The 24,835-nt window shown below is 48.5% G+C and overlaps 2 protein-coding genes across 12 annotated transcripts in view; one reads left to right on the top strand and one right to left on the bottom strand.

The window, feature by feature from the left end:
• The window catches only part of CIT (citron rho-interacting serine/threonine kinase), a 171,074-nt gene extending 163,582 nt beyond the window's left edge, over positions 1-7,492 (top strand). The window contains 2 exon segments of the mRNA XM_030860370.2: positions 3,840-4,140; positions 5,129-7,492. Coding sequence (XP_030716230.2) covers positions 3,840-4,140; positions 5,129-5,152 — 325 coding nt within the window. The 3' untranslated portion in view covers positions 5,153-7,492.
• Positions 116-23,688, bottom strand: PRKAB1 (protein kinase AMP-activated non-catalytic subunit beta 1). Of its 11 annotated transcripts, none has more exons than XR_009566497.1 (11): positions 23,191-23,688; positions 20,491-20,654; positions 19,202-19,295; positions 18,826-18,940; positions 16,614-16,747; positions 15,034-15,102; positions 13,289-13,465; positions 10,645-10,816; positions 4,578-5,065; positions 3,458-4,365; positions 116-2,277 (listed from the first exon to the last, which is right to left on the bottom strand). XR_009566497.1 is itself a non-coding variant. In XM_060311003.1 (7 exons), exons 1-7 carry the CDS (start codon positions 23,347-23,349, stop codon positions 12,890-12,892), a joined length of 1,311 nt encoding a protein of 436 aa, XP_060166986.1. In that variant the 5' UTR covers positions 23,350-23,688; the 3' UTR covers positions 10,849-12,889. The 11 variants fall into 11 exon arrangements, 2 of the variants coding, with proteins under 2 accessions (XP_060166986.1, XP_030716241.1); XR_009566496.1 differs by having other exon boundaries at positions 3,458-4,883; positions 4,973-5,065; XR_009566498.1 differs by having other exon boundaries at positions 3,458-4,761; positions 4,973-5,065.
• Between the last annotated feature and the right edge of the window lie 1,147 nt (positions 23,689-24,835).

Here is a 24,835-nt window from a genome sequence, read left to right as displayed (position 1 = left end):
ATGTGACAGGCTTACCTGTGTGTGTCTGGCCTTACAGATCCCCAGGAATATGCAGGACTTCCTTTTGAGTGTGTAGCTGGCCTCTTGTTTTTCCCAACTGGTCTTACAGTAGCCATTGTTTTTGTTTTTTTTTTTTTTTGGTAAACGTCTACAGATAGGGCATTTCTAGAGAGGAAGACCTGAATCAGCTCAATTAAAAACAAGCCCTGAGGATAGTCTTTTTCCAGGGAGGAGCCAGATAAGTCAGATAGTGACAGTTTTCCAAGGCTGGGGCTTTTGGGAAGCTCCAGTCCTAATGTACTCCCTCCAGTGGTCACCAGGGTGCTGGTTTTCACAGCTGGTTACAAGGCTGTTGCTTTCAAAACTACTGCAGATCTGGGGAGACAGGGGTGGTGAATATTGCACATTTTCTTGCATAAACACTCTCTGAATTGTTGCAAGACTTTGGTTAATTTCCAGAGTTCCAAAAAGTTGATTTTGACAATTTTGCCAGTGTTCTTGTTGTTTCTATGGAGAAACAGGTTTTCGGGAGTCCTTGCTCGGCCATTCTGGAAGTGCTCTTCCCCTTCTCAATACAGGCGATAGCATACTGTGCACACTCTTCTGTGTCTTAGAGAGAGATTGCTCCATGTCAGTATCCGAAGTATTTCTTCATTCTTTTTTTTTACACCTGCATAGCATTCGTTCACCTGCCTGTACCTTATTTAACTGCTCCTTTATCACTGGATGTTTGGGTTGTTTCCAGTCTGTTGCTGTAGTAAATGACTTTGTACATTCATTTTGCATGCTTAGGAATCTACCTGGAGGATGAATTCCTAGAAAAGAAATTGATGGGCATTGGTAGTTTTGATAGATGTTGGTGAGTTTTCCTCCTTAGGGGCTGTACCCTTTAGTTATCCCACCAGCAGTGTGTGGAAGTGGAACTGGCTTTGTCTTGACACCCAGGGCTCGGAGCCAGATTCGGTTCGATGTGTAGGTTTGAGATGTGTAATTTTAAGATCCTGGTCCACAAAGGAGATAAGCTTATTTAACCCAGGGGAATTGACCTAGGGTTTTAATTTTGTGGGCTGGTTTACAAACCCCACATGTCTACCCTATTATAGAGAGTTATGTGGACCCCCTACCATGTGCCAGACACAATGTCTGGGGCTACACAGCTGAAGACAAGATGGTTTTTATTCTCAAGGGACTCAGTTTGGTGGAGGAACCACCTTTAATGTTATGAAATGCTGCTTAGATCTTAGAAAAGAAAGAGAGTCGTCAATTTAATGTTCTGAGACTATGTCCTGACGACTAGTGTCTGTTTCTTTTGTTGAAATGTAACTGTTGGTCAGAAATGTTTGGTCAGTGTGATTTTAGTCCCAGGAACTTGCTGGAAAACCAGAAGTGCTGAATAAGCAGCTGCTTCTCACTCTTTGTGGCTTGATCGTGCCTCAGGAGAGACTGCTCAAAGGGCTGTAGTCCTCTCCTGACAATGTCTAGATTTTATTTAGTTTCCAAGTCATTCATGCCAAGAGCCAACCCAAGTACTGTAATTAGATTTTTCTTCTTTTCTCCACTGCCTCACTAGTTAGTTAGTTAGATGGCCAGGCACCTTCCTTTTGAGATGATATGGTGTCTCTGTAAGGAGTTAACTTCCTCTGTCGTGGAAAATGGTTCTAGTTCCTGTGAACGAGGGGCAGAAATAATGCTGCTGCTGTTCCTGCTGCTGCCGGGCATGTCTGGAGAACCAGCAGTTTCCTTTAGTTGCCTCTCGGCTTATAAAACCGTCTTTTTGCTGCTGTCTGCTTTGGACAGGTCCAGAATGGAGAAGGCCAGCTTGGGAGAATGTGATTCACTGCAGGCTGCACTGCCCCCAGGTCTGTTTAGCAGAGCAGGAAATGTAACTCTTTTTGCAAGTAGAGCATTGGTTATTAAGGGATTTGGAGATGGAAAATGGCCTGCTCCGCCCAGAATGACGAGTGTCTTCCTTTAGCCCATCAACCTAGGCTGACTTCTCGAATGGCCTTCCTTGAGCCACTTTTCTTCCTCTGGGCAGTGAGCTTGCTTTACGATGGGCCCCTGACATGCTTTATAATTTCTCTTCCATTACAAATCAGATACTCTTACTGGAAATTTCTTTTATTGTCTTCTATATCACAAAGCCACAGGACAAGAGATGAAGATAGCTCAGATTTCGACATCTTGAAATCAAGGTTTATCTCAAATTTTACTGCTGCACACACAAGAAAGTTCTGGCTTTCTGAGCGTGGGTTGTTGGAATTTCCACATTTTGAGCTGCATAGGGAAACAAGAGAATGAAATTATTTATAATGGACTGACCATTTAAGACAGTTATTCTGCTCTGTCCACCAATCTATTTTACCGTAGAGAAGGAACTGGCACACTTTTCCTGTAAAGGTCCAGACAGTAAATATTTTCAAATTTGCTGGCCATGCTCCAGTAAAACTTAAATAAAAGCAGGCGTCTGTCTGGATTTGGCCCTCAAACTTGCTCTAGAGTCTCCCCTCCCCCACTGGGGCAGTGTCTTCGCTGCTCAGTTGCTTTCCATTACGGGCATTGACAAAAGATTCCTTACAGTTAGACCAATAATTAAAAAAACAAGTTTGGTCCCTTCCAAAGGCGAAGGATTTAAATATCAAGGATTAAGAGAGGCCTCTGGGAAAACCAGTGGCACTAATATTTAACAAACGACTTTACGATTTTGCTGCAAAAATTACAACACTGCTGGTGAAGGATGTCACCCAGCATGTTAGCACAGAATTTTGTTGAGAAAATTAGAGCAGAATAAATCAGTGTGGGATTCATCCTTGGTTCATTCTTAGCATGTAACCAGTTGTAATTTAGATTTAAAAATATCTAGGTTAAAATATATTTCCCTGATTTCTACTTCTACTTTTCCAAGATAAAGCCCCAATCAATCAGATGTCTTCAAGCAACCTTCTCTGTGAAATAATAGTCTGCCTTTTCCCCGCACTAATTATGCTCAGATAACAAGGGCCTGAGTACCTTGGCTGCTCGTCAGGGGTGGGAAGGAACCGACGCCGAAGGCTGTCAGTCCGTGTTTCTGGATCTTGCTGCTTCAGAGAGGTGGTTAGGGCCGTGTCTGGTCAGATCTTCATCTGACATACCCAGGGTGGAGGGTTAGAGTGGTCATACAAATTGTTCAGACATTTTCTGAGCCAGCTCTACTGTTTTCGTCTGCCCTCCTCAGTCTCCTAATTATATCAGGCCCGATCCCTACACCTCCGGTGTCGGATGCCCCAAAGACTCCTGGAAAGACACTTGGAAGGAGAGGTGACCCAACAAAGGCCCAGGAGTGGGGCAGCTTTGGCAGCTTGACAGCGATGAGTACAGGCTTAACCCCTCACGGAAGACTTCCTTCTGCGTCCTCTAGGCTCTGGAAAATACTAGGGTCAGCGGGGTTAGAACATGGGGAGTACGACGTCGCACTGACCTGCACTGGGATCGCAGCCTCTCTGTGTCTCCAGCTGCTTGTCTGTACGACGGGGGTCACGGCCGTTCCTAGCTTGCAGAGCTGCTGTTAGGGTGATCTGGCGAGTTAAGGTACCTGAAGAGCTTAGCACAGGGCCCGACACGCTGTGGGCGCTCAGCAGAAAGCCTGTGTCGAGACCGGGCAGCCTGATTCCCCTCTGCTGTCACCGCTGCCTTCTTTCCCTGGCTTCACTGTCGATATAAGCGTCTCGAAGAATTCCCGGTGGGGTCTTCTTCTAATAACGCGTGGTGAGATGGGGGCACAGGGTGGCTCAGAGGAGGAGGAAGCTGCCCCGTTGGGTTGTGACGGCTCAGCTCCCCACCTTCCTCTCCCATTATCGCAGCCCCAACAAGCGAGGCCCGCCGACGTACAACGAGCACATCACTAAGCGCGTGGCCTCCAGCCCGGCGCCCCCTGAAGGCCCCAGCCACCCGCGAGAGCCCGGCACGCCCCACCGCTACCGCGAGGGGCGGACAGAGCTGCGCAGGGACAAGTCTCCGGGCCGCCCCCTGGAGCGGGAGAAGTCCCCCGGCCGGATGCTCAGCACGCGCAGGGAGCGCTCCCCTGGGAGGCTGTTTGAGGACGGCAGCAGGGGCCGGCTGCCCGTGGGAGCCGTGAGGACCCCGCTGTCCCAGGTCAACAAGGTGAGTGAGGTGCCCTCCTCATCCCCGAGGGGCCACTGTTGTAGGGAAGGGGCGCCGCTACTGTACTTCGGAGTCTGCGGGACTTAAGCTTAGGAAGAGAACGTCTTAAGAAGGGGCTTCCTGCTGCACAGATGGATAATGTGTGCGCCTCAAACCGTAACAGCTGCCAGGGCTATGGCGTTCCCTTTCCGGAGGCAGCCAGCGCGCAGTTTCTAGAGAGCCTCTCTGCATACAAACAAATACAGATGTGTAGTCACCCTTCTTAAACACAGGTGATATGATAACATGCTATTCAAAAGGTTTGATGCCTTACTTTTTCAAACACATATACATCAACAGTTTCTCTGGAAGGCTACACCGAACTGGTAACAGTGGTTGCCTTCTAGAAGAACTCCAAACCTTTCAAAATTTTTAAATCACGTGCATGTATTTATTACCTTGTAATTTTTAGGTTAGCAACTGAGAAGATGGAGGGATGTGCGGAAGACTAGGGGCCCCCCAAGTGCACAGGGAGGCTCCAGAGCATGGTGTCTCCTCAGCAGGCCAGCCGGTTCCAGGGGCCAGTTTTCTGGATTGCACTCTCCTGCTGCCATCCGCAGCTCACTGTTGGCACCCCTGCCGCTACAGGGAGGGGGGAAAAGCCGTTTAAATGCTTTTCCTTATCTCCTCTGATTTATGGATAAAATGGGGTGCGTAACAGTAGTCCTGCTGCCATCCGCAGTTCGCTGTTGGCACCCCTGCTGCTACAAGGAGGGGGGAAAAGCCGTTTAAATGCTTTTCCTTATTTCCTCTGATTTATGGATAAAATGGGGTGCATAACAGAAGTACTTACGTAGTGTTGGGGACTCTGCGGTGAGTTCCGCAAGCTCGGCTCACGGCAGGAAGGCGAGGCCTCGTGCTCCTGCACACCCCAGTCTAGGCTTTCCTGTTTGCAAAGTGAGCACAGCGATTTCTGACCTCTGATGGCAAAACCCCCTCCTCCTCCTAGGTCTGGGACCAGTCTTCAGTATAAATCTCAGCCAGAAAACCCAACTCCTCTTGAACTGCAGGAAAACACCAACCGCACTATGGAACGCTGCTGAAGGGGGGACCCCAGTGCCCACGGCGCAGCTGGACCCAGACCTGCCTCAGCACGGACACCCTGCAGCCAGGAGGGGCGTGGGGCTCCTGGGAGCTGCCGGCACCCTCCTGCAGTCTACCCTCTTTGCACTTTGTTACTCTTTCAAAGCATTCATAAACTTTTGTACCTAGCTCTAGCCTGTACCCGTTCATCACAGGAAACCAACCGGGGGCTAACTACGATGTGGTTAGAATCCTAATAGCTACTTTAAGATCCTAAGGTTGGTTGGGTTTTTGTTTTCCTGTTTTATTTTTATTTATTTATTTTTTAAAGACAACAGACTTCTTAATAGATTTGAATAGCACCGTATTTCCTGTTGTAGTCATTTGTAGCAGGTCACACAATCAGGTCTTTACTACCGACATGTATCGTAGAAGAGCCCCTGCCACTGGCTAACCTCCCACGCTCACCTAGGTCCACTCTCCTTCCAGTCCATCCTCACAGATGGCCCTGTCTTACCCAGGGTGACATCTTAGCCAAATGTTTACCGTTCTCATTGCCTTTGATGGCCTTGACGACTTCCCCTCCCACCAGCTGCGAATGTACGGAGGCCATCGGGCCCGGCTCACAGGCAGTGACTTGGGGCCAAGGGGCCACGAGGAGCTCTTCCCTCCCTGCCCCTCAGCGTCACCCACCGGCCTGCTGTCTCCACTTTCCATGTAGCTCTGGCCAGGAAAGCATGCGACAGACTTGCTCTGAGCCCGGCACCAATGGGGGTCCAGGAGGGGGCGGGGGCACTCACCTCCTGTCCTGATGGCGCACTCTCCCTGGCTCCCCGGGCTGGGAAGAGCGCCCCAGGAGTTCTGCATGGCGGTTCACTGCATGCGCTGCCCCCCGACCTGGCTGCCCCCTTGGGTTGCTCTGCCAATGCACTAGTTCCATCCCACAGCTCCCGCCGAACCGACACCCTCTGGGACTTGCCAACTCACCGGCCACAAGCTGCAGTCTGTAGCACTGAACAAACAAAAGCCAAACGCTCAAGCCTTACGACCAGAGAGGGATTTCAGCAACCACACCTCACACTTCCACAGCTCCCTGCCGACGCCCGCGCGGACAACTCTGCTCACACACGATCCACCAGGTTCTACCCCATGAAAACTGTGACTTCCCAAACGAGCCTCTCCCTAGGGCTAGACTAAGACCAGGAAGTTCGAGAAGGAAGCCGCAGCTCAACTCTCCCATCCCAGCCGGGCGGGGAAGCCCTCCTTAGGTGCCGTGTGGCTCACCCAGTTTCTCTCTCCCCTCCGGCGGTGCGAGGTTCCTGGCAACCGGTAAAGAACCAACTAGAGGCTTCGCAGTTGGCAAGCTAACTAGCGGCCTTATTTCTGCCTTTAATCTCCCACCAGGCCTCTCTTGCTTCTCCACACCTCAAACCACCAGGGCACATCCTAGGTAAGCTGACAGGTAGACCTGTTCCCACCGCAGCTGGCGAACGTGACCGCGTTTTAACCCCCGTGTCCACGGTTCAGCTCACTTTCCAGATTGCAACCTGGCCTGAGTCCCAGCTCCTTCCTGCTCGTCTCTTAACCGAAGTGCTTTCTTGTTTGAAACGCCCACGGCCCTTCCTCCACGTTGTCGCATCCTTGGCCAGTGTCATGCTGTCGTGTTCTAAGTGTTGCTTCGTCTTTGGGGTCACACTGCATCCCCTCCCTTCTCCAGGGCAGATCTGACTGAATGTTTGCTGAAGTTTCTGTCTCTTGGTCCACAAGTATTTGGAGAGGTCACTGGAAATTGGTGTTTCAGTCTTGGCATCTCATTTAGGATCTCCACGAGAAATGGGCTTCTTAGCCCTCAAAGTGTATATCGTGTGTCTCATTTGTGAAATGCTTCCCGCTATAGAACTAGCTCAAAGACTGTACATATTTACAAGAAACTTTATATTCGTAAAAAAAAAAAGGAAATTGAATTGGTTTCTACTTTTTTATTGTAAAAGGTGCATTTTTCAACTCTTACTTTTGGTTTCAACGGTGGCAGTTGTGGACAGCCATCTTCACTGGAGTGCGGGGAGCTCCGTGTGACTACGGAGATGCCAGCAGGAAATATCGTAACACGAAACCGCAGTCAAAGCTTACTAGCATAAATAAGATTCTAGGTCCAAAAGTACAGGCTTTTGCTTCATTACCTTTTTTATTCAGAACGAGGAAAAGATCACAAGGAACGGTTCAAGATCCACCTTGAGAGGAATGAACTCTGTTGAACAAATAGTCAAATAAAGCAATGATCTAAAATGTTTGCCTTAGTGCAAGACCTCTTCTTTTCTTAAGGGAGCCCATAAAAACCCAAAGTATCGCCACTGTCAGCCTAAGCTTGGGAGCGTGGCATTGGGACCATCCTTCCTTTCAGGGGAGGCTTCTTCTGGGGGTGAGGGGTGGAGAGCCACACAGGGCTTAGAGCAAGCTGCTCTCCTGGAATCAAGAGACCACCGACGTTCTCTTCCAGAAGTGCAATGTTGTCGAAGTTTGGTCATTCCTTCCAATGAACCATGAACTGGCTGTTAAGGTCACTTTATAGGACTGCAGAACTGGAAGGCTCCTCACGGCAGTCAGGCCACTTTGAAAGGATTACTGGAGAATGGACTACCCAGCTCTCCTATAATGCAGTTCATAACAAACCAACCAAAAAAACAGGTCACCTTTCAATTCCTCTCATCCATTAGGATAACGCCACCGGTTTTAATGATGTAGATTTCTGGAAGGAGGAATTCGGAGATCAAGGTAATTTAAAATGTAGACACTTGTCTTTTTAACTAAATGAATTTTTGTAGTCTGCAAGGTAAATTTTTCTAAGATGCTTTAGTTTTGTCAGTATAAACTTTGTTGAGCTAGACAAACACTGGTTTTGGCAAATGGTAATTTTCTCATGGTTCCTGTTGCTTTCAATTTTTATTTTCCAATGAAGTAATCTGACCACAGTCAAATTCTGACTTGCAGGGTCGCAGCCGACTTGCCCTGTGACAGGAGTCGTACTTGCGATTCTATTCTGTTCCTCCTTTCTCTTTTACCGCTGGGGATAAAAATCTGCCAACTCTAAGAAAGAAAATAATTTGGAAGATGAACAAGTCAAATGTTGGAACCTTTCTTTCCTTATAAAATTAGAAAAAGTCCACTGAATACCGCTTCAGTTACTGTCCTGAGGAATCTTGGCAGCCACGTAACACTTCAAAAGCATAAGTAAATGTGGTTTGGTTCCGAGAGGAATGTGCCAGAAAGGTTCTCTGGACCCTAAGCAAGGACCTCAAAGAAACAACAAATTACTCAGCCACACCATAAACTGAGGCCCAGCCGTCCATGCTATCCCTACCTCTTAAGCACAAAATTAGCCATCACATTTTCTGCTCTTACAACTTAATTTTCACGAGACTGAAGCAGCAGCTTGCAAAGCAAATTCATAACTGAAATTAGGATTTGGAGACTTAGGCCAAAAAGGGATGATGTGCTTAACAGGACCGACCAGCTAGTTTGTCTTCAGAATTGGGCCTCTTGAACGTGATTTGCTTTGGAAAATATTCATGCAGGTTTAAGTCTAAAGCAATAATGCTAGGCCCACAGGGGTGGGACCAGCTAAGCTTTTGGTCTCACAATACAACACACTGGCCTGCTCCAGTGGTTCTAAACTAGGGGTGACTTGGCTCCCTTCCCTTGAGGACACTTGACAATATCTGGAGACATTTTTGGTTGTCACAACTGATGGTACTACTGGCACCTCATGGGTAGAGGCCAGGGCTGCTGCTAAACACCCTGCAAGGCACAGGGTGGCCCACATGCCCACCCTCCACAAAAAGCTACCAGGCCCCAAGTGTCAATAGTGCTGAGGCTGAGGAAGCTCGGCCTGTTCCAGTCCGATTTCTTTCTTGGCAGTTTAAATATTGCTCATGATGCCAAAAGCATGGAGACGTGGCTCTAGGCACAGTGTTTATATGAGAAATGTTTCATCAGTCGCCTAGTCAAACGCTGAGGCTTTTATCTTCCGAAGCCGGGAGGGCAGGGCCGTGGACACCTGGAACTGCACAGATGGCCTGGCTTTCTCCCGAGTAACGGAACTCCTGTTTGCCCTGGAGGGGTCGTTAGAGGTAAAGAACTCTGGAAATGACTTTACTGCTATACACAACTCAGCCTGTCCTTTCAGAGAACCACAAAAAGGGAAAATAAAGTCGATCCAGGGTACACACAACTGGAGCTGTCTCTTGTTCTCACTTGCTGTTGAGTCTTGCAGATGAAATGGGTGAATGCACTCCTGGCAGGTAAAGAAGGCTGGCATCCTCACCCAGGCTCAGGCCCTCTGGCTGTCTTTAGGACAAAAAAAGACGAGGCAGTTGTGGGAGCTGAGCTCAGTGGCTGATCCCAGAGGCAGAGCACTGGTTCTCCAAGGGTCTGACTCACAGCAGTGGTCACTCTTAGGAAGGCCCTTGTCGATGTTTTTACAATTAACTGGAATGACCTGTACATACGTTTGTAGCTTACTGTTTTCTCCTGAAGACAATTATAATTGGCATCCCAGGGTAGAAGGCTCTAGCTTCTTTTCTCCACTAATTTGCTGATCAGGTGAGGTGCTAAAAAGCTGGATGGAGGGTTGAGTGGCCCAGAGACTTGGGTCTTCATCAGTGCACTCAAACTGTTTGTAAACACTGGTGGAGGGTCATGTATCAGGAGAATTGAGTTCACGCTCAGAAATGAAATCATGCTCATCTAGAAGTAACTGAGTTAACCAAAATGAAATGTTGCTTTTCCCTAAAATGGTTGAGTCTCTGACCTTAGCCATGCATGGCATCACTTTGGTGTTCTGTGTTTTCCCATCTTGGCCCTTGGCATCTTGGAGGTTTCCTAACTGAGCTTACAGTGGCACTTTTTCCTTTTCTGGCCCTTGACTTCCTGTCTGTGGCCATATCCCATTCATGGTGTAAAAGCTTTGTGGCTCCCAATGTGAAATGAAAGGAGCCCTAGGAATCATTTAGTGCTAATCCAACCCCTTCCATTTTTCAGGAGAGGAAACTGGGCTAAGAGAGGTCATGTGATTTGCCCAAGGTCACACAGCTACTCAGGCACTGAACTGGATGACATCCCTAATCTCAGTCCAGTGTCCACACTCCGGGACAGCGGATGGTGGGGGGGAACGGCCAACTCTAACATGAAGCCAGGCTTTGACCAGAGGGAAGGAAAAGACCTTGCCTGGGTCCTTTGATCTTTGGTTTCAACATGCTGACATACGGTTGTTTACCTTGCAATACTACTTTACCCACTAGTAATTTAAAGACCTTACCTTTGGCTCCATAAATTCATTTGTATACACATTTCTGGAGGAAAAAAATATCTTCATTCAAAAGCAATTTCAGTTACACTTTAACCAACCATGTAACCAGTCCTCACCCATAATAGAGAAAGCATTACCTGGGTCATAGGACACCTCAGTGTGGCTTTGCTCCTGTGATTTGGACCAAACAGGGTCTCCTGTTCCATATCCATGAAATAATCTCCATTACTTTTAGCTTCTTGGGTATAGAGACTTTCACCTAGGTCTGTTAGCAGTCTTCTGGACCACGGGGGACTTCCTTTTGTGTTGCTTTTTAAAGAAAATGAAGTCTTTTAGACACACGAACAGCTGTGGAGAATGCTGACACCCACATCCCAGGGTTCTGTGGTTTTGGCTACATTTCCCCACCCTAGCAGTTACTGCACTGGGAGTCCCCCGTGGCCCCAGGGCGTCCCCCGTGGCCCCAGGGCTGCAGAGGACTCTTACTGGGTTTACTGGCTCCAAATTAGTTTTTACACTGGATTTTTGGCTTGGCTTTATCTGAACTTTGTGAGCAGAGCTGATCTGCAGGTGAGATTTTCCAACATGATGTTTCCCCCTGCAGCCTGGGGCTGATGACTCCCTCTGAGCCCTGACTCAGGCCAGCAGCCAGATTCTCTAACTCCTCTTACAGAAAAGGCAGTGCTTTTCTGGGCCAACTCATGAAGCGGGCTTCCTATCCAGGTGAGGGTGTCAAACCCTGGTCCTGGAGGCCTATGACTGGGTCCTACCCCCCCACCCCACCCTCTGAGTCTCCACCATGGGGCCAGGGGCCACGCTCACAGCTCACCAACACAGCAACGGTTTCTTCAATTCTGGTACTTCAATATATCCCTTTTATACTTTTGAGCTTAGCTATGTATTTTCAATTATACTTCAAAAATATTTGATCCACAAAAATAAACTCAAAATGGCTTAAAGACCCATGTAAGACACGACACCGTAAAACGCCTAGGAGAGAACACAGGCGGGACGCGCTGACAGAAATCACAGCAGTATTTTCAGTCTCCCAAGGCAAAAGAAATAAAAGCAAAAATAAACAAATGGGACCTCATTAAACGTAAACTTTTTGCCCAGCAAAGGAAACCATCAACAAAATGAAAAGACAACCTACAAAATGGGAGAAAATATTTGCAAATGATGCAACCAACAAGGAGTTAATTTCCAAAATATACAAACAACTCATACAACCCAATACCAAAAAAACAACCCAATCAAAAACTAGGCAGAGGACTTGAACAGACATTTTTTCCAAAGATGACACAAGCAAAGATGCTCAACATCGCTAATTATCAGAGAAATGCAAATCCAAACCACAATGAGGTAATACCTCACACAGGTCAGACTGGCTATCATCAGAGTCTACAAATAACAAATGCTAGAGAGGGTATGGAACAAAGGGAACCCTCCTGCACGGCTGGTGGGAAGGTAAATTGGTGCAGCCACTGTGGAGAACAGTATGGAGGCTCCTCAAAAACACCTAAGAATAGAACTACCACATGATCCAGCAATTTCACTCCTGGGTATATATCCAGAAAAAAATGAAAACACTAATTTGAAAAGATACACGTACCCCATGTTCACAGCAGCCCTACTTACAATAGCCAAGACATGAAAGCAACCCAGGTGTCCATCAACAGACGACTGACTTAAGATGTGGTGTGTATACACATACACACACACACACACACACACACACTGGAATATTACTCAGCCATAAAAATAAATGTTGTCATTTGCAGCACCGTGGATGGACCTAGAAAATATTATGCTTAGTGAAATTAAGTCAGAGAACATAAATACTATACGCTATCACTCATCTGTGGAATCTAAAAATAATACAAATGTATACACAAAACAGAAACAGACAGATACAGAAAATAAAATTATGGTTACCAAAGGGGAAAGGGAGGGGAGGGACAAATTAGGGGCACAGGATTAACAGATATAAACTACTATACATAAAATAGATAAGCAACAGGGATTTACTGCATAGTACAGGGAATCATACCCAGTATCTTATAATAACCTACAATGACACACAAGCTACAAAAAATAGTGACTCACTATGCTGTAGACCTGAACCTAACACAATACTGTAAAATCAACTATACTTCAATAATTTTCAAAAAATAGAAAAGAGTTTTGATTCAGTTTTGGATAGAGGATTTTTATGTATTTCCTTAGTCTACTTAAATAATCCCTCCAATCCCTAAATCTAGGGTTCCCACATCACTTGGGTTTTCAGAGTGAGACGGCTAATTACCCAGCTAGGAATGCCTTCTAAGCTTTCTCCACCTCAAGTGGACCAGATGACCTGAGGGGTTCCCCTTTCTCCCAAATTTATTTACGTTTCCTGATGCCTGGGAAGAAAAGGCTTATTACTAAAGGGACACTGTAACCTTCCATCTTTTTGGTAGAAGGGACAGAGGCCCTTTTAGCTGGTGAGAACAGCTGACTCCAGAACATCCTGGTGTCTTCCAAGAGGGCGTCATAATCCCAGGCTCCCCTGTGGTGCTTGTCAATGAGCAAGAAGCAGCAGGACCTCGGAGCGGGGATGCTGCCAACTTGCGCAAGCCAGGGGCCTTCACTGCTGCTTTTCCTCGGCTTCCCCTGTGGTCGAGCGGTTCCACGGGGCTCGATTTTACAGCCTCTTAACGGCCTTCTAATCTGCGTGCGGAATAGGTGGGTCAGAGAAAGGCCCTCAGCCCGGGAGGGAGCCGAGCTGCCCCGTCCACTCACCCCAGAGTGCCACAAGGATGGTACCATTTTCAATGTGTGCCAAGGCGGGAAAAAGACGGAAAAGCACTGCACTGAATAAAGCTCGGGGAGAGCTCCAGTCTCTTCTCCAAATGACTGCACGAAATCAAACCTTCCTCCAAGCGCACGTCTGTTATCTTTACAAAGCTTTATTGAAACCTGTACATCAAGGTGACAGTAATTCAGTGTTTTGGAAACAGTAACAAAAAAGGGTATCCCAGACCCAGGTTCGCCAAATAAATATGAGACACCAGGGATATGGTTCCTCCGTCTCCCAGCAGGAACAAAGCGCAGGACGACAGCTTCCACCGACCTGGGGACAGGAACCTTGCTAACGGGCATGTCTCCGGCATCTCCAAGCCGTGTGGAGAGGTTCGCTTTGGTCCAAAGGATGATTTCCTCACACAAATTCAGAAGGCTGCTGCAAGTTCTAATTTCCTTCCAGAAGAAGCAACAGCAATTGCTACAGCCTTCTTTGCTAAGAAGGGATCAGAGGTCCCAAGCAAGGTGGCACAGGCTAGGGTAGGGTGCCTCTCCAAAATTTGCGTGCTAACACTGTCACCTCATTACGAATCGAATAAAAAGCTGGACAACCTTCCAGCTAGCGGTGGTCAGTCCGCAGGATCCTCCAGCTTAACGGAGATATCTGGCCATGGTTTTCCAAGTCTGTTCTGAGAACAGATTATTGCTCAGCACAGGTCACATGATCTATAGTCTAGTTGGGGTGATTTAAAAATTGCCCTAAGGCTGTACAGTCAGCCACCTCTGGTTAAAAAAAAATACTTAGTGCACGTAAGTGTAAGAAAGAATTGTAAAACTTCATCTGGAAATTAGACAGGTTCTAATTTCTATAGAAATTATGCCTCCCTGGAGCAGGGAATGGAAGACGATCTATTGCTCTGAATTCAGAGGACAGGCAGAGACCATACCATACTCGCCGTTAGGTCCACAGCCAGGCCTCAGCAGGGACAAGTCAAGACACACACACAAGATGAGAAATTCTGTGCGGCCTCGGTACCTGCTTCCCGGATTTCCACCAGCAAAGTGGCTCGGGTTCCTTTTTGGCTTAAGAAAAGTCTCCGTGACCAGTTCAGAGGATGTAAATTTAGACCTGCACCGTGGTGTGGGGTGCAGACCGTCTGCTCCCTCTCCCCCCTCAGCCTTGATGAGCCCCAGGGCTCACAGCCACCGGGTGCTAAGAGGACTGTTACAGACCGAGGCGCTCCAGGAGCTGCTGTGTCTGGAACAAACCTTCAAGTAGGAGTAGAGCGGGTACGAAATGTCTTCTAAAGAGCGTGAAATGGGAAATTTACAGTCCATCCTCTCTAGTGAAAAGCATGCACGCGTGGAGCCCGGTGGTGCACACTGCCCCCTGGGGCCCACGGCTGGCCCCAGCTCTTCATATGGGCTTGTATAACAAGGTGGTGACGTATTTTTTCTTGTACCGGTGGGTCGCGCTGAGCACCATCACTCCGTCCTGAGGAAGAGGCGGAAATCACCAAAGGCAGGACTAAGTCAGGAGGCTCAAAGTTTAGGGAGCGTGAGAATCATCAGGAGGCCTGAGTAAAGCAGGTTCCTGGGCCTCCCTTCGGAAGAGGAGCCTACGGGTCTGGGTCAGGTCCCGGAAGCCGCCCTTCAGGTAAGTATCGATACTGCAGGTAGTGCCGTCGCTAGGGGGCCTCAGAGCACACTTGGAGAAACACAGTAAGTAACAAACACGTCCTTACCTTAATGGAAAGTGCATAGAGGTGGTTCAGCATGACGTGGTTGGGCTCAGGGAGCAAAGCTGGATCACACTGCGGGGGAGCAAAAGCAGACGTGTGCACTTCAGATTTGGAAATCAAGATTCTCCCGTGTTTCACGGCACTGGATTTCAGAGGGAAGGAGGCAGGCTCTCAGGCCCCTTTCTTCCTTGTCAGGCAGTGAAAGGGCTTGTGCACGATGACTGGGTGGGCGAGGGGTCATGCCTGGTGCTCCAACTAAGGGACGCTCTCGGGGTCTGCTGGGCGCACTGGTGTGCATCTCTGGCCAGGCTTCATCTAGATTGTGGGCCGTGGCTCTGTCCTCTCTTTGGAGGAGGGGCAGGAAGAAAGCCGTGCAGTGAAGGGGCTTTTAGAAAAAGCGGGAAGAAATGATCAATACTCAACGCTCCTGAGCAGTGTGTTGCAAACTCATGTCTCTGAGACTCAGACGGGGAGCCTGAAGAATGCACTGGATGACTGGGGGAGGGGAGAGGCGCTCTGACTCCGTAAGAGCTCACATACGAGGCAATGTTGCCACACCTTCCTATTTTTTCAGAGAAGCCAGAAATCCAGGTTTTTCTTTATTTTTCCCCCAACGTACACTCCCCAATTTTATAAATGCTAATTCAAAACAGAAAAAGCATCCAGTAAAAGCCGGCTCAGCTGTCAGATGTGTGCTTGGGGCGGGGCGGCCCCAAGAACAGCGAGTCCCTGGGGGACACACCGTGACTGCTGCGGGGATGCCTGCACGTGTACACCTCCAGCCCCCTGCTCAGCACACGTGCACCCACTTCTGTGTGGCGTCTAGAGCAGCAGCAGTTACCTGATCACCCTGGAGCGTCTGCCTGTTAGGTGGTGGCCTGGACAAGGCTGAAGAACACCTGGACTCCCAAGAATTATGGCTACGCTGCACAGTCCAGAGCCGGGGAACCAGGCAGCTCAGGTCAAACAGGATGGAAAATCAAACGCGGGGAATAATGGGGTGCTCTTCAGGATTCAGCAGGAAGCACACTTCTTTTTATAAGTAATATCAATTTCCCAGAGGCAATGTGTGTTACCCACATACCCCAAATTTTGATCCATGAGCCCTGAGGTTTCTGAAAGCAATTTGGGGATTAAAACTAGATTCTGGAACTTCCCTGGCAGTTCAGTGGTTAAGACTTCGCGCTTCCACTGCAGTGGGTGTGGGTTCGATCCCTGGTTGGGAACTAAGATCCCACATTCCGAGCGCGGCAAAACAAACAAACAAGATTCTAAAATCTGGGGGCCAGAGGAGGAATTCCACCACGCAGCTTACTGAGAAGAGGCGGTTATGTATTTTGTCCTGAAATTTGAGGTGGGAGTGGAACACAAGAGGAAGGGCTCAGAAAGGCTTTGTGGGATGGGGAGGCCCACTCTGGGAACATCTTGTGAGTAGCCCGTTCCCACGTCAGAGGGGGACCCCGGCAGTTAACACCGATGGGTGACACTGAACATTTTCACGAGCTGCCTTGCAAGATGTGCACCGAGGGGAGCAGCTGAACGTGACCGTGGAGGACGGTCTGGGCAGATGTCTGGTTACTCACAGAAATCCCTGTGTCCTTGTTCAGGATGACCTGGAGAAGATGTGGCGGGAGGATGGGTGGTGCTTTAAACCGCTCCTCTGGTTTCCAGACGTAAGGCTCCTGATGGTAGGGTCCTGGTGGGGAACTGGACAGCTCTGTTGGGAGATGGTGACAGGACATTTACTTGGAAAATTAGGAGTCCTGGGAATAGTCTCAATTTGTGGTGACATTTAGTTTTCCATGTCTCCTGTTCCCTCAGTACAGATTTATATTCTCTTGAAGGATATACTGGCCCCAAGGGGGAAGAGCAGAGGCAATGAGAAAACACTTCTGGAATTTGAGTGACAGGCATAAAACTCAAGTAGTGAATTCTGACGCTCTGGTGGCAGACAGCAGTCGTGGCAAAGCAGTGAGTCTGGGACCGAGTCGTGGGAAGCTGCTCACAGTGACCTGACCCTACAGCCACCGCAGGCCGATGCGGCCTCCTTGCTGCAGGCCGGGCTGGCAAGAACAGCACAGAAGCTCAAGGCTTCCAGTGAGGCTTATGCGGCTGGGCCCAAGTGAGGCGCGCCGGCAGCCAGAATAAAAGCGAAGATAAAGCAGCCTGTTCACACAGAGGCGCCGGCGCGTTTCAAAACTAAAACAACGAGAAGTTGAAGACCTGACCTCTAGAGGCTCTCTTGCCTCCAGCGCTCTCCGGTTCCTCTTAAACTCATGCTGGAGTTTCCCCGTTACACAGATATAGTAAGAAGCTTCTAGAAGTGCAGTGCTCCGTAAGCTTCAAAGCTGCTCACTCAGTGACATCTGGCCAGCTGGCGGGGACTGAGCTGTGATCCAAAGGACACCTGGGATGTGTCTGGCCGCCGAGACTCGTGCTGTCCCCGTAAAGCTGAGATGGCTTGGCTCCGCCAATTCCTTCCACGTCATTCTCTAGGGGACAGACTCCCTTCACACAACCCAGCCCTACCACAGCAGGAAACTGAGAAAGGCATTCAGTGCAGAAAACTGAGCCTTTAGGAGTCAATATGTATTTTGAGAAAGGGAGTGTCTACGTATGAGAAGAGTATGGAGAGCCTGAAGTTGGTTTCCCAGCAGTGAGGGGTCAGCCTCCTTTCCCCAGGCAACCTCTGCTGCACAATCTTGACTAAAAGCTTTGGACTGTGGCGTAAAATTTCACTTATCAGCAAGTAAGGGCTATCTGGGCATTTCCCCCACCCCCCAATTCCCACCTGTCTGAATAAAACAGAAATGACTTCTCTAAAAGACCAGTTAGCTATCCAGAGCAGAGAATGCTATTTTTGGATTTCCAATTCCTGCTCAATAACATGACTTGCCAGCCGCGTGGTCCACCTGCCAGTGTGAGTTCTGAGCTGATAAAGAGTTAAGAGATCCTGGGGGCAGGACCTCCAGGCCCAGGCAGGCGACAATGAAGAATCATCCTGTGAACTGAACCCGTTTTCCTAGACGGTCAGGCACAGTCCCGGGGAACCTTCACTGCTTCCCATAGGGGTCCTGGGACGGTTTGAGGCCCTGCAAGAAGGGGCAGTGCAGCTGGTGTGAACACTGTCCATGCCAACGCATCCTTCTCCCTGCGTAGCACATACTGTTTCCAAGCAGTTTCTTCCTGTGGGTTTGGATGCAAGGCAATTTACTGAAAGTTCGATGATCGGATGACTCTTGGAAGATGGGAGAGTTTTACTAGGACCATACTGAGCAGGTTGTGCTGTGTAGCCTGTTCTGTGGTGAGCCTTACCCCCCCGCCCCCCGCCAAGAAGGGATTCTGACAAGGTGCTCATGGACCACGCAAATGATGCCAAGGTCACTGAGGGGTCAGTTTATCACCTGTCGGGCTGAAACTCTCCAGGTGCCCCGAGCAGGCTGGCTTCCCCAGTGCTGGCCCCTCACCGACCCGATGCAACTCTCTAGGGCCTCTTGGGCCTGCCTTGGCACAAGACCAAGCTCTGGTTCCGTTTCCAGTGTCTGCTCTCTGTGGCCAAGCAGACCTATGGAATCCTGGAGATGACCCAAAAAGTGACTTACGGGTCCCTCAGAGCTAGATTTTAGCAACCTGACCTGACACAGAGTTAGGAATTAGTTTTGTGGCTCTTTGGGGAGATACGGACACCCACCGATTGGGCGGCTCCCACTCAAGAGCGAGAGGCAAGAGAAACAAGGTATTTCTAATCTATACAGCCCCCACCGGCACACACGTGGTAAAAATAACTGCTCATACCAGACACGTCGGAGCACTTTTGGGAATCCACCATTAAAGCATCAAATACTTCAAAGTCAGTTTTCTTCACTTGAATGATGTTGTTTACTGTGCCAAGCTGGCTGGTCACTATCGGCTGGGAAGAGACAGACAGGCAGAAATCACAATGTGGACGGTCTCTAGAGGTGTCTTTAGAGGATCCAGCAGCCCTGCTGGAAGGTCTCATCTCCTGGCTGGCCCACCTGCTCATCTCAGTCAAGGATGCCAGTAGGCCGACAAGGAGCGCTGCTATCTAGCTCGGCCACGCACAGGGACTTCGACCAGCAGGACAAAGGGACCTGGCAACTTGGCTGGATTGTGGGGGCGGCCAGAGGACCAAGGGCGGGAGGAAGGGTACCTCAGAAGGGTCGTGTGTCCACTGACCATCCACGAAGAACTTGTACTGATGCTCTCCTTCCGGCAGGTCCAGGATGGCTACAAAGTTATTGTGGCTGCAAGAAAAAGGGAAGCAGACGATGTTAGCGGGGTGGGCTGCCCTCTTAGCTGACTTGCAAAACCAGCCACGGAACAAAACAAAACTTCCACGTAAAATCAAGGGTTCAGCTGCACGAGAAATAAACATTTTTCACCAATTTAGACAATTCAGTATAATGATCTCAATCTAGAAAGGCTACCAGGAAGCGGCATCGTAAGAGGTTTCCTGGAAAACTCGCTTTGCTCAAACACCAGGAGTCCACATTCCTACCATCAAAAGGTCAACGAACAGTCATTCGTCCTCAACTTGTGTGCAAAATAACACCTGGCAGCCTGGATGCCAAGGAGGATGGCAGCACAAGATAAACAGCAAGCCGCCCGCCAAGTTTTACCCTTTGCTAGCTTGCCTAGCTCAGGACAGGGGATCAATTTCACAGGATGTACCAACAGTTCCCTAAAGCAACTCGTATAACTACTAAAGAAAAGGGTTCCACGAAACCTCTCTCATTTGATTGTTTTGTTCTTCCGACTAGCATGCCTTGTAACTGGGCTGAGTGGCTCCCTCCTACACCAACTGGACCCCTGGAAAAGCAGGCAGCTCCTTATCAAGAACCAGCCCTGGCCCAGCAGGGCACGATTTCTTCCTTTGTTTCATCAAGAGGACTTACTCGTGAAGATGCTTTTCCACTGACAATCTGAGACAGCCGTCCATGCTAGGGTGTCTGAGCAAGTGTTTGGCTATAGTCGTGCTAATGGCGCCTACATAATGTGTACCTTTCAAACAAAAGTGATACAGAGTCCAAGTTAGAAGGAAGCTCGGAGATCATCTGGTCCAACGTTCCCTTCTCACAGAGAGGAACACAGAGGCTCAGCTCAGCCAACAAGGACTCAAATCCCGCTCTGTCCACGGCGCTAGGAATAGAGTTCTCTTTCTGAAAACAGTCCTGCTGAACAGACGCAAAGCTAGAATATCTGAAGTGCAAGGTGTCTGTGAAACGGAAATGCTCATAACTGTGCAACGTTTTCTTCTAAGTGTGCTCTAAACCTAGCACGACTCCTTGGTGTGTGAGATTTGAACCCTGTGAATAATTAAGCACAACTATTTTTCCATTCAGCATCAACTTTATAAAAACATCCTCTTCTATTCACCCACAGGAGTAACCAGAGTAGCCCTGGGTTAAGACAAGTCGATGAACACACCCAGGCGATTACCTTCTCGTGAGGGGAAGTTTACTCCAATTGTTGAAGGACCCAGATAAGTAAACTTCCTTTCCGCCCCCCGTCCATCGAAACACAGTTGGCCGAGCCTGGGCAGGAGCTTTGTCGTTCACTTCCAGATCGTGCTGCCAGGCCAGGAACTCCTCCTTCTCCGGAGCCTGGAAGCAGAGCGCTTGACTCAGGAACAGGAAGCCATTAGTGAGCTCCCTGCAAGAGACAATTACCCTCATACTGACAATTCATTCTAAAGACGCAGCTGTCGCTACCCAGGTTCATATTCCAGCTCGTTAACTCACTTGCAAAATGGAGATGATAAAAGCACCTATTTCTTAAGGTTATTGTGCAGGCTGAGTGAGACAAGACAGCCCATGTAGAAAGCTCTGCATAGTGTCGGACCCAGAGTAGGCGCTTCGTAATTATTAGCTACTGTTACTGCTGTTATTTAGGAGGTCGTCGTCAAAATTCTAGAAGTTATAAAGCTCACTTGCAAGAAGGCAGTGAATGAATTTGAGATTAGCTTAATAAATGTCATTCTCCTCCCTTAATTAAGCAAGATTTGAAGTACATGAAAAATTACTAGGGACAATTCCAGAGCTGTCAACTTGAAAACTGGCAAGCCCAGGTGCTGAGGAAGGCAAAAGCTAATCACTGAGTGCAGTCCAGGCACCAGGGAGAAAAAGATAAGACAAAGACTGACGTTCATTACAGTAAACAGTAACTTCTTATGTGGGCAGCGCTGTATAAAGGAGGTGTTCCGGGACGAGAGACAAAAAACACATCTGACTCTGGGTGTGGTTTTGGATCTCTTACATTTTTCCTGGTCAGAAGCCAAAGAGCAGGAGTTCTAGGCTGTGATAGACTCTTAAAAGGTCTGGAGCAGGTTTCGAGCACCTTCAATTCAAATACTGACCTGAGCTCATTTAAAAGATACCTGCATTTCTGTGACCTTTAACAAAATTTACAGATTAAAGAACAACAGACTGCAATCTCTTTCCACTGAGGGTGTGATAACTAGCCTCAGGCAAAATGGTGAGCAAGTGTAGTTAAAAGAATTCACGACTTGTTTTTTGTATCCGAGCATTCAATCCAGTGTGTCTGCTACATCATTTCAGTAACTTCTGTGGAAATGATAATGGAAATTATTTAAATCATTCTCTACAGATCATCTGTATGCTAAACATTTCTTATAAGAGTTTTAAAACAAAATAATATTTCTTAAAGAAAGTAGCTTGATTCTTAGGGTATCTTAAATGGCTGCCCTTGGGCCAAAATTATTTCTAGGGGAAGAGATGTCAAATCATTGGATAAACAGGATTCCAAAGTTCACTTTGCACACAGCTTCAGGAATGCAACGAATTCAGAAAGCAAGATGAAATCACAGGCTGGAGGGCCAAGTAAAAGCAGACTCTTTAGGGGTTTCCCTGGTGGCGCAGTGGTTGAGGGTCCGCCTGCTGATGCAGGGGACGCGGGTTCGTGCCCCGGTCCGGGAAGATCCCACATGCCACGGAGCGGCTGGGCCCGTGAGCGATGGCCGCTGAGCCTGCGCGTCCGGAGCCTGTGCTCCGCAACGGGAGAGGCCACAGCAGTGGGAGAGGCCACAGTAGTGAGAGGCCCGCGCACCACCCAAAAAAAAAAAAAAAGGCAGACTCTTTATAGGTTAGCCTCAAAGCCAAGATTCAGGTGAGGATATAAGATAATAATGCGATCACCCAAGCCAGCATCTGAGGGAAAATGAGTACAGCTGGGATGAGTTGCCAATTAGCCTAATGGGCAATGATGATTAATAGGCAACTAGATACTAACAGAATGTGTGTCGGAGGGGGAAGAGGTGCTTGTCATCTTTCCTAAACCTACTTGTTGCAGTGCCCTTTAAGTATTTAGTTGTTCATTTCTTTAGGATATACCACATACGTATCAGCTGGCAGAATCACTAAGTATTCTTGGACCGGGCTCTGCCCCTAGAAACTGACCACAGCAGGTGGTTAGCAGGAAAAGTGGCTGAAGCAGGAATGGAGAACCTGTCTTTAGAGTTTTTAATGAGTTAAAGCAGACCGCAGCAGGACGGCCAAATCTGGCCTGCAAAAATGTTTGCTTTGGCCTGTTTAAAATATTAAGTCATATATAAACAATAGGAGAGAGAAGCCGAGCAGCTGGCTGCCTCCTTCAGACTGATGTTTCACTTACTCACTGACCTCCGGAAGTCAAATTACTTTTCTATGCTTGCTCTAAAGGGTGAACCACAACTTTTCAGCAGAACTAAAGACCTCTGGCAGCTGCAGTCAGCTGTTCGACTCTACGTTCACCTTACACATGTTCTGGTTTATCTCCAAAACTGAAAGTTAACTGCAAAACTATTACAAAAAGCGCCAGTCTGCGTAAAGGTGGTGGAAGATTTCTCAGAGCTGTGAAATTAATCATACCTAAGAGAAAAGCAGAGACTGGGACTCAATTACTGCTAGAGCCACGATCTTAATTAATTAAGAATTTGAACCTGTCTCAGAGCTGCCTCTTCCTTAATGATGTTAAACGAAGTGAATTCCTCCTCCCTCAGGGTGACTTTCTCATATCGGTAATTAGACACAGGTTCCTGAGCTGCTAAGAGGATTCTCCCACTTCTGATGATTAGAGGGGATACGAGGCTCTAGGAGATTTCAACATTAGTCAAGGGGAATCAGATTCCCACACCCCCATTACCTTGATTTCCTCGGAGTGGAAGAGGTCAGCGTCCTCGGGGCTGTCCATCAGGATCTTGGGCCTGTCCCCATCCTTGGAGCCCCCCGAGCTGTCCCCTCGGGGCGTCTTGTGGCCGCCCTGCCGGTCCAGCGCAGCGCGCTCGCTGCTCGTGTTGCCCATGGCGGAGGTAGCCGGACAGGGGGCCTCACTCCAAGGGAGGAACAAGTGACTCCCGGTACCTCCACCAGGACCCTAGGAAGGAGTCGGAGCACCGGGCACCACACCCCTCAGGCTAGGATACGGGGTCGGGATCCGGCTTGGGCCGGGTAGCAGGGCTGCCGAGGTCTCACAAATGCGCTTTACCTGCTGCTCAGGCTGCCGCAGACCGAACACACCGAGCGCTAGGAAAACTCGACTCTCTCCCAAGAACTCCCCCACGTCTTAACAACTTCCGCTTCCGACACTTGCGCAAAGCGACCCAACCCACAGGGTTGGGAGTGGTTGCGGCGGGAGAAGCGCGCGAGGCGAACTTGACCTCACTTCCGCTTCCGGTCCAGGTCAGCGCGTTGGCAAGCACCCAGATGGTCCCGGCGGGCTCCGGAGGACGCAGTCGCAGTTGGCCGCTCCGGCCGGTCCAGGACGTGGCTGCTGAGGGCCAGCAGGGGACGCAAAAGCGCGCAGGCCATCTGGGCCGCCCTCCTCGCTCTGGGATGAGCTATGGTGTTAGTTATCTCGGTCACTTTTGCCCACTTCCAGTTGATTCTACACTTTACAGCCAAAGGGGTCGTTCTAAAGGGCAAATCTAATTAAGACTCCTTAAAGCCCTTTAATGCGCTAGCTTTCACGCCTTTGAGTGCCTTAGAATCACGTGGAGTGCCTGTTTAAAATGCAGATTCACCTGCCCCTAATCCCCAGAAATTATGATTCCAAAGCTCTGGCGTGGGGTCTGCAGTTTAATAAGCACTCCAGGTGATTCTTATGCAGACAGTCTTGCAGGTGTTTGAGAAAATGACAGACCATTAAACTCTCTGGAAACTTCTCACGTCTAGTAGCTTGGGGGTTGTAAAATGCTGGAATTATTCGTGTATTTTCAAAAAATTGAGTGCACAGCCTTTTGACAGGTAACTTTGCAAGCTATTTTAAAATCACTTCGAACACGTAATTCTGCATAAAATGCATTTATTAGCGTTTGTCATTGACTGTGGCCAGTGCTTCAGCAAGAAGTGTGTACACATGTGGTGCTAAAATATTCTAATCTCCTTGTTGGTCACTGTTAGGATTTTTGTTGTTGGTGGTGTGTGTGGTAGTGGCCTGTGTGTTTGCATGCGAGTATGCCAAAATGCTTTGCATTTGCTGGGCCTGGTCATGCATTTTGTCCACTGAACAAACATTTATTTAGTACCTACATAATGCCAGACATTGTGTGACGTAAATGGGAGACACAGATGATTAAGATATGGGGAATTTGGCAGTATCTATAAAATTTTTAAAAATGCACCTTCATTTTGGTGCACAAATTTACTTCTAGAAAATGTCTACAGAAATACACATGTGAAAATTATATGCAATGTTCATTTGCAGCATTGTTTCTAATGCCATAATACATTAATTGTAAGATGCACATTTTATTTCACATTTTAATCTCTGAAACGGTGCATCTTACAAT

Source organism: Globicephala melas, chromosome 13 (assembly GCF_963455315.2).
Source record: "Globicephala melas chromosome 13, mGloMel1.2, whole genome shotgun sequence".
NCBI classification, from domain to species: Eukaryota; Metazoa; Chordata; class Mammalia; order Artiodactyla; family Delphinidae; genus Globicephala; species Globicephala melas.
Note: the sequence above shows the minus strand (reverse complement) of the source record. Positions and strands in the feature narration are given on the sequence as shown.

Coding starts and splice junctions, on each gene's coding strand:
- PRKAB1 (XM_060311003.1), bottom strand. CDS start 23,349: ATGGGCAACACGAGCAGCGAGCGCGCTGCGCTGGACCGGCAGGGCGGC. Junction 20,655..23,190: donor TCCACTCCGAGGAAATCAAG/GTAATGGGGGTG, acceptor CTCTGCTTCCAG/GCTCCGGAGAAGGAGGAGTT. Junction 19,296..20,490: donor AAACTTCCCCTCACGAGAAG/GTAATCGCCTGG, acceptor TTTTTCTTGCAG/CCACAATAACTTTGTAGCCA.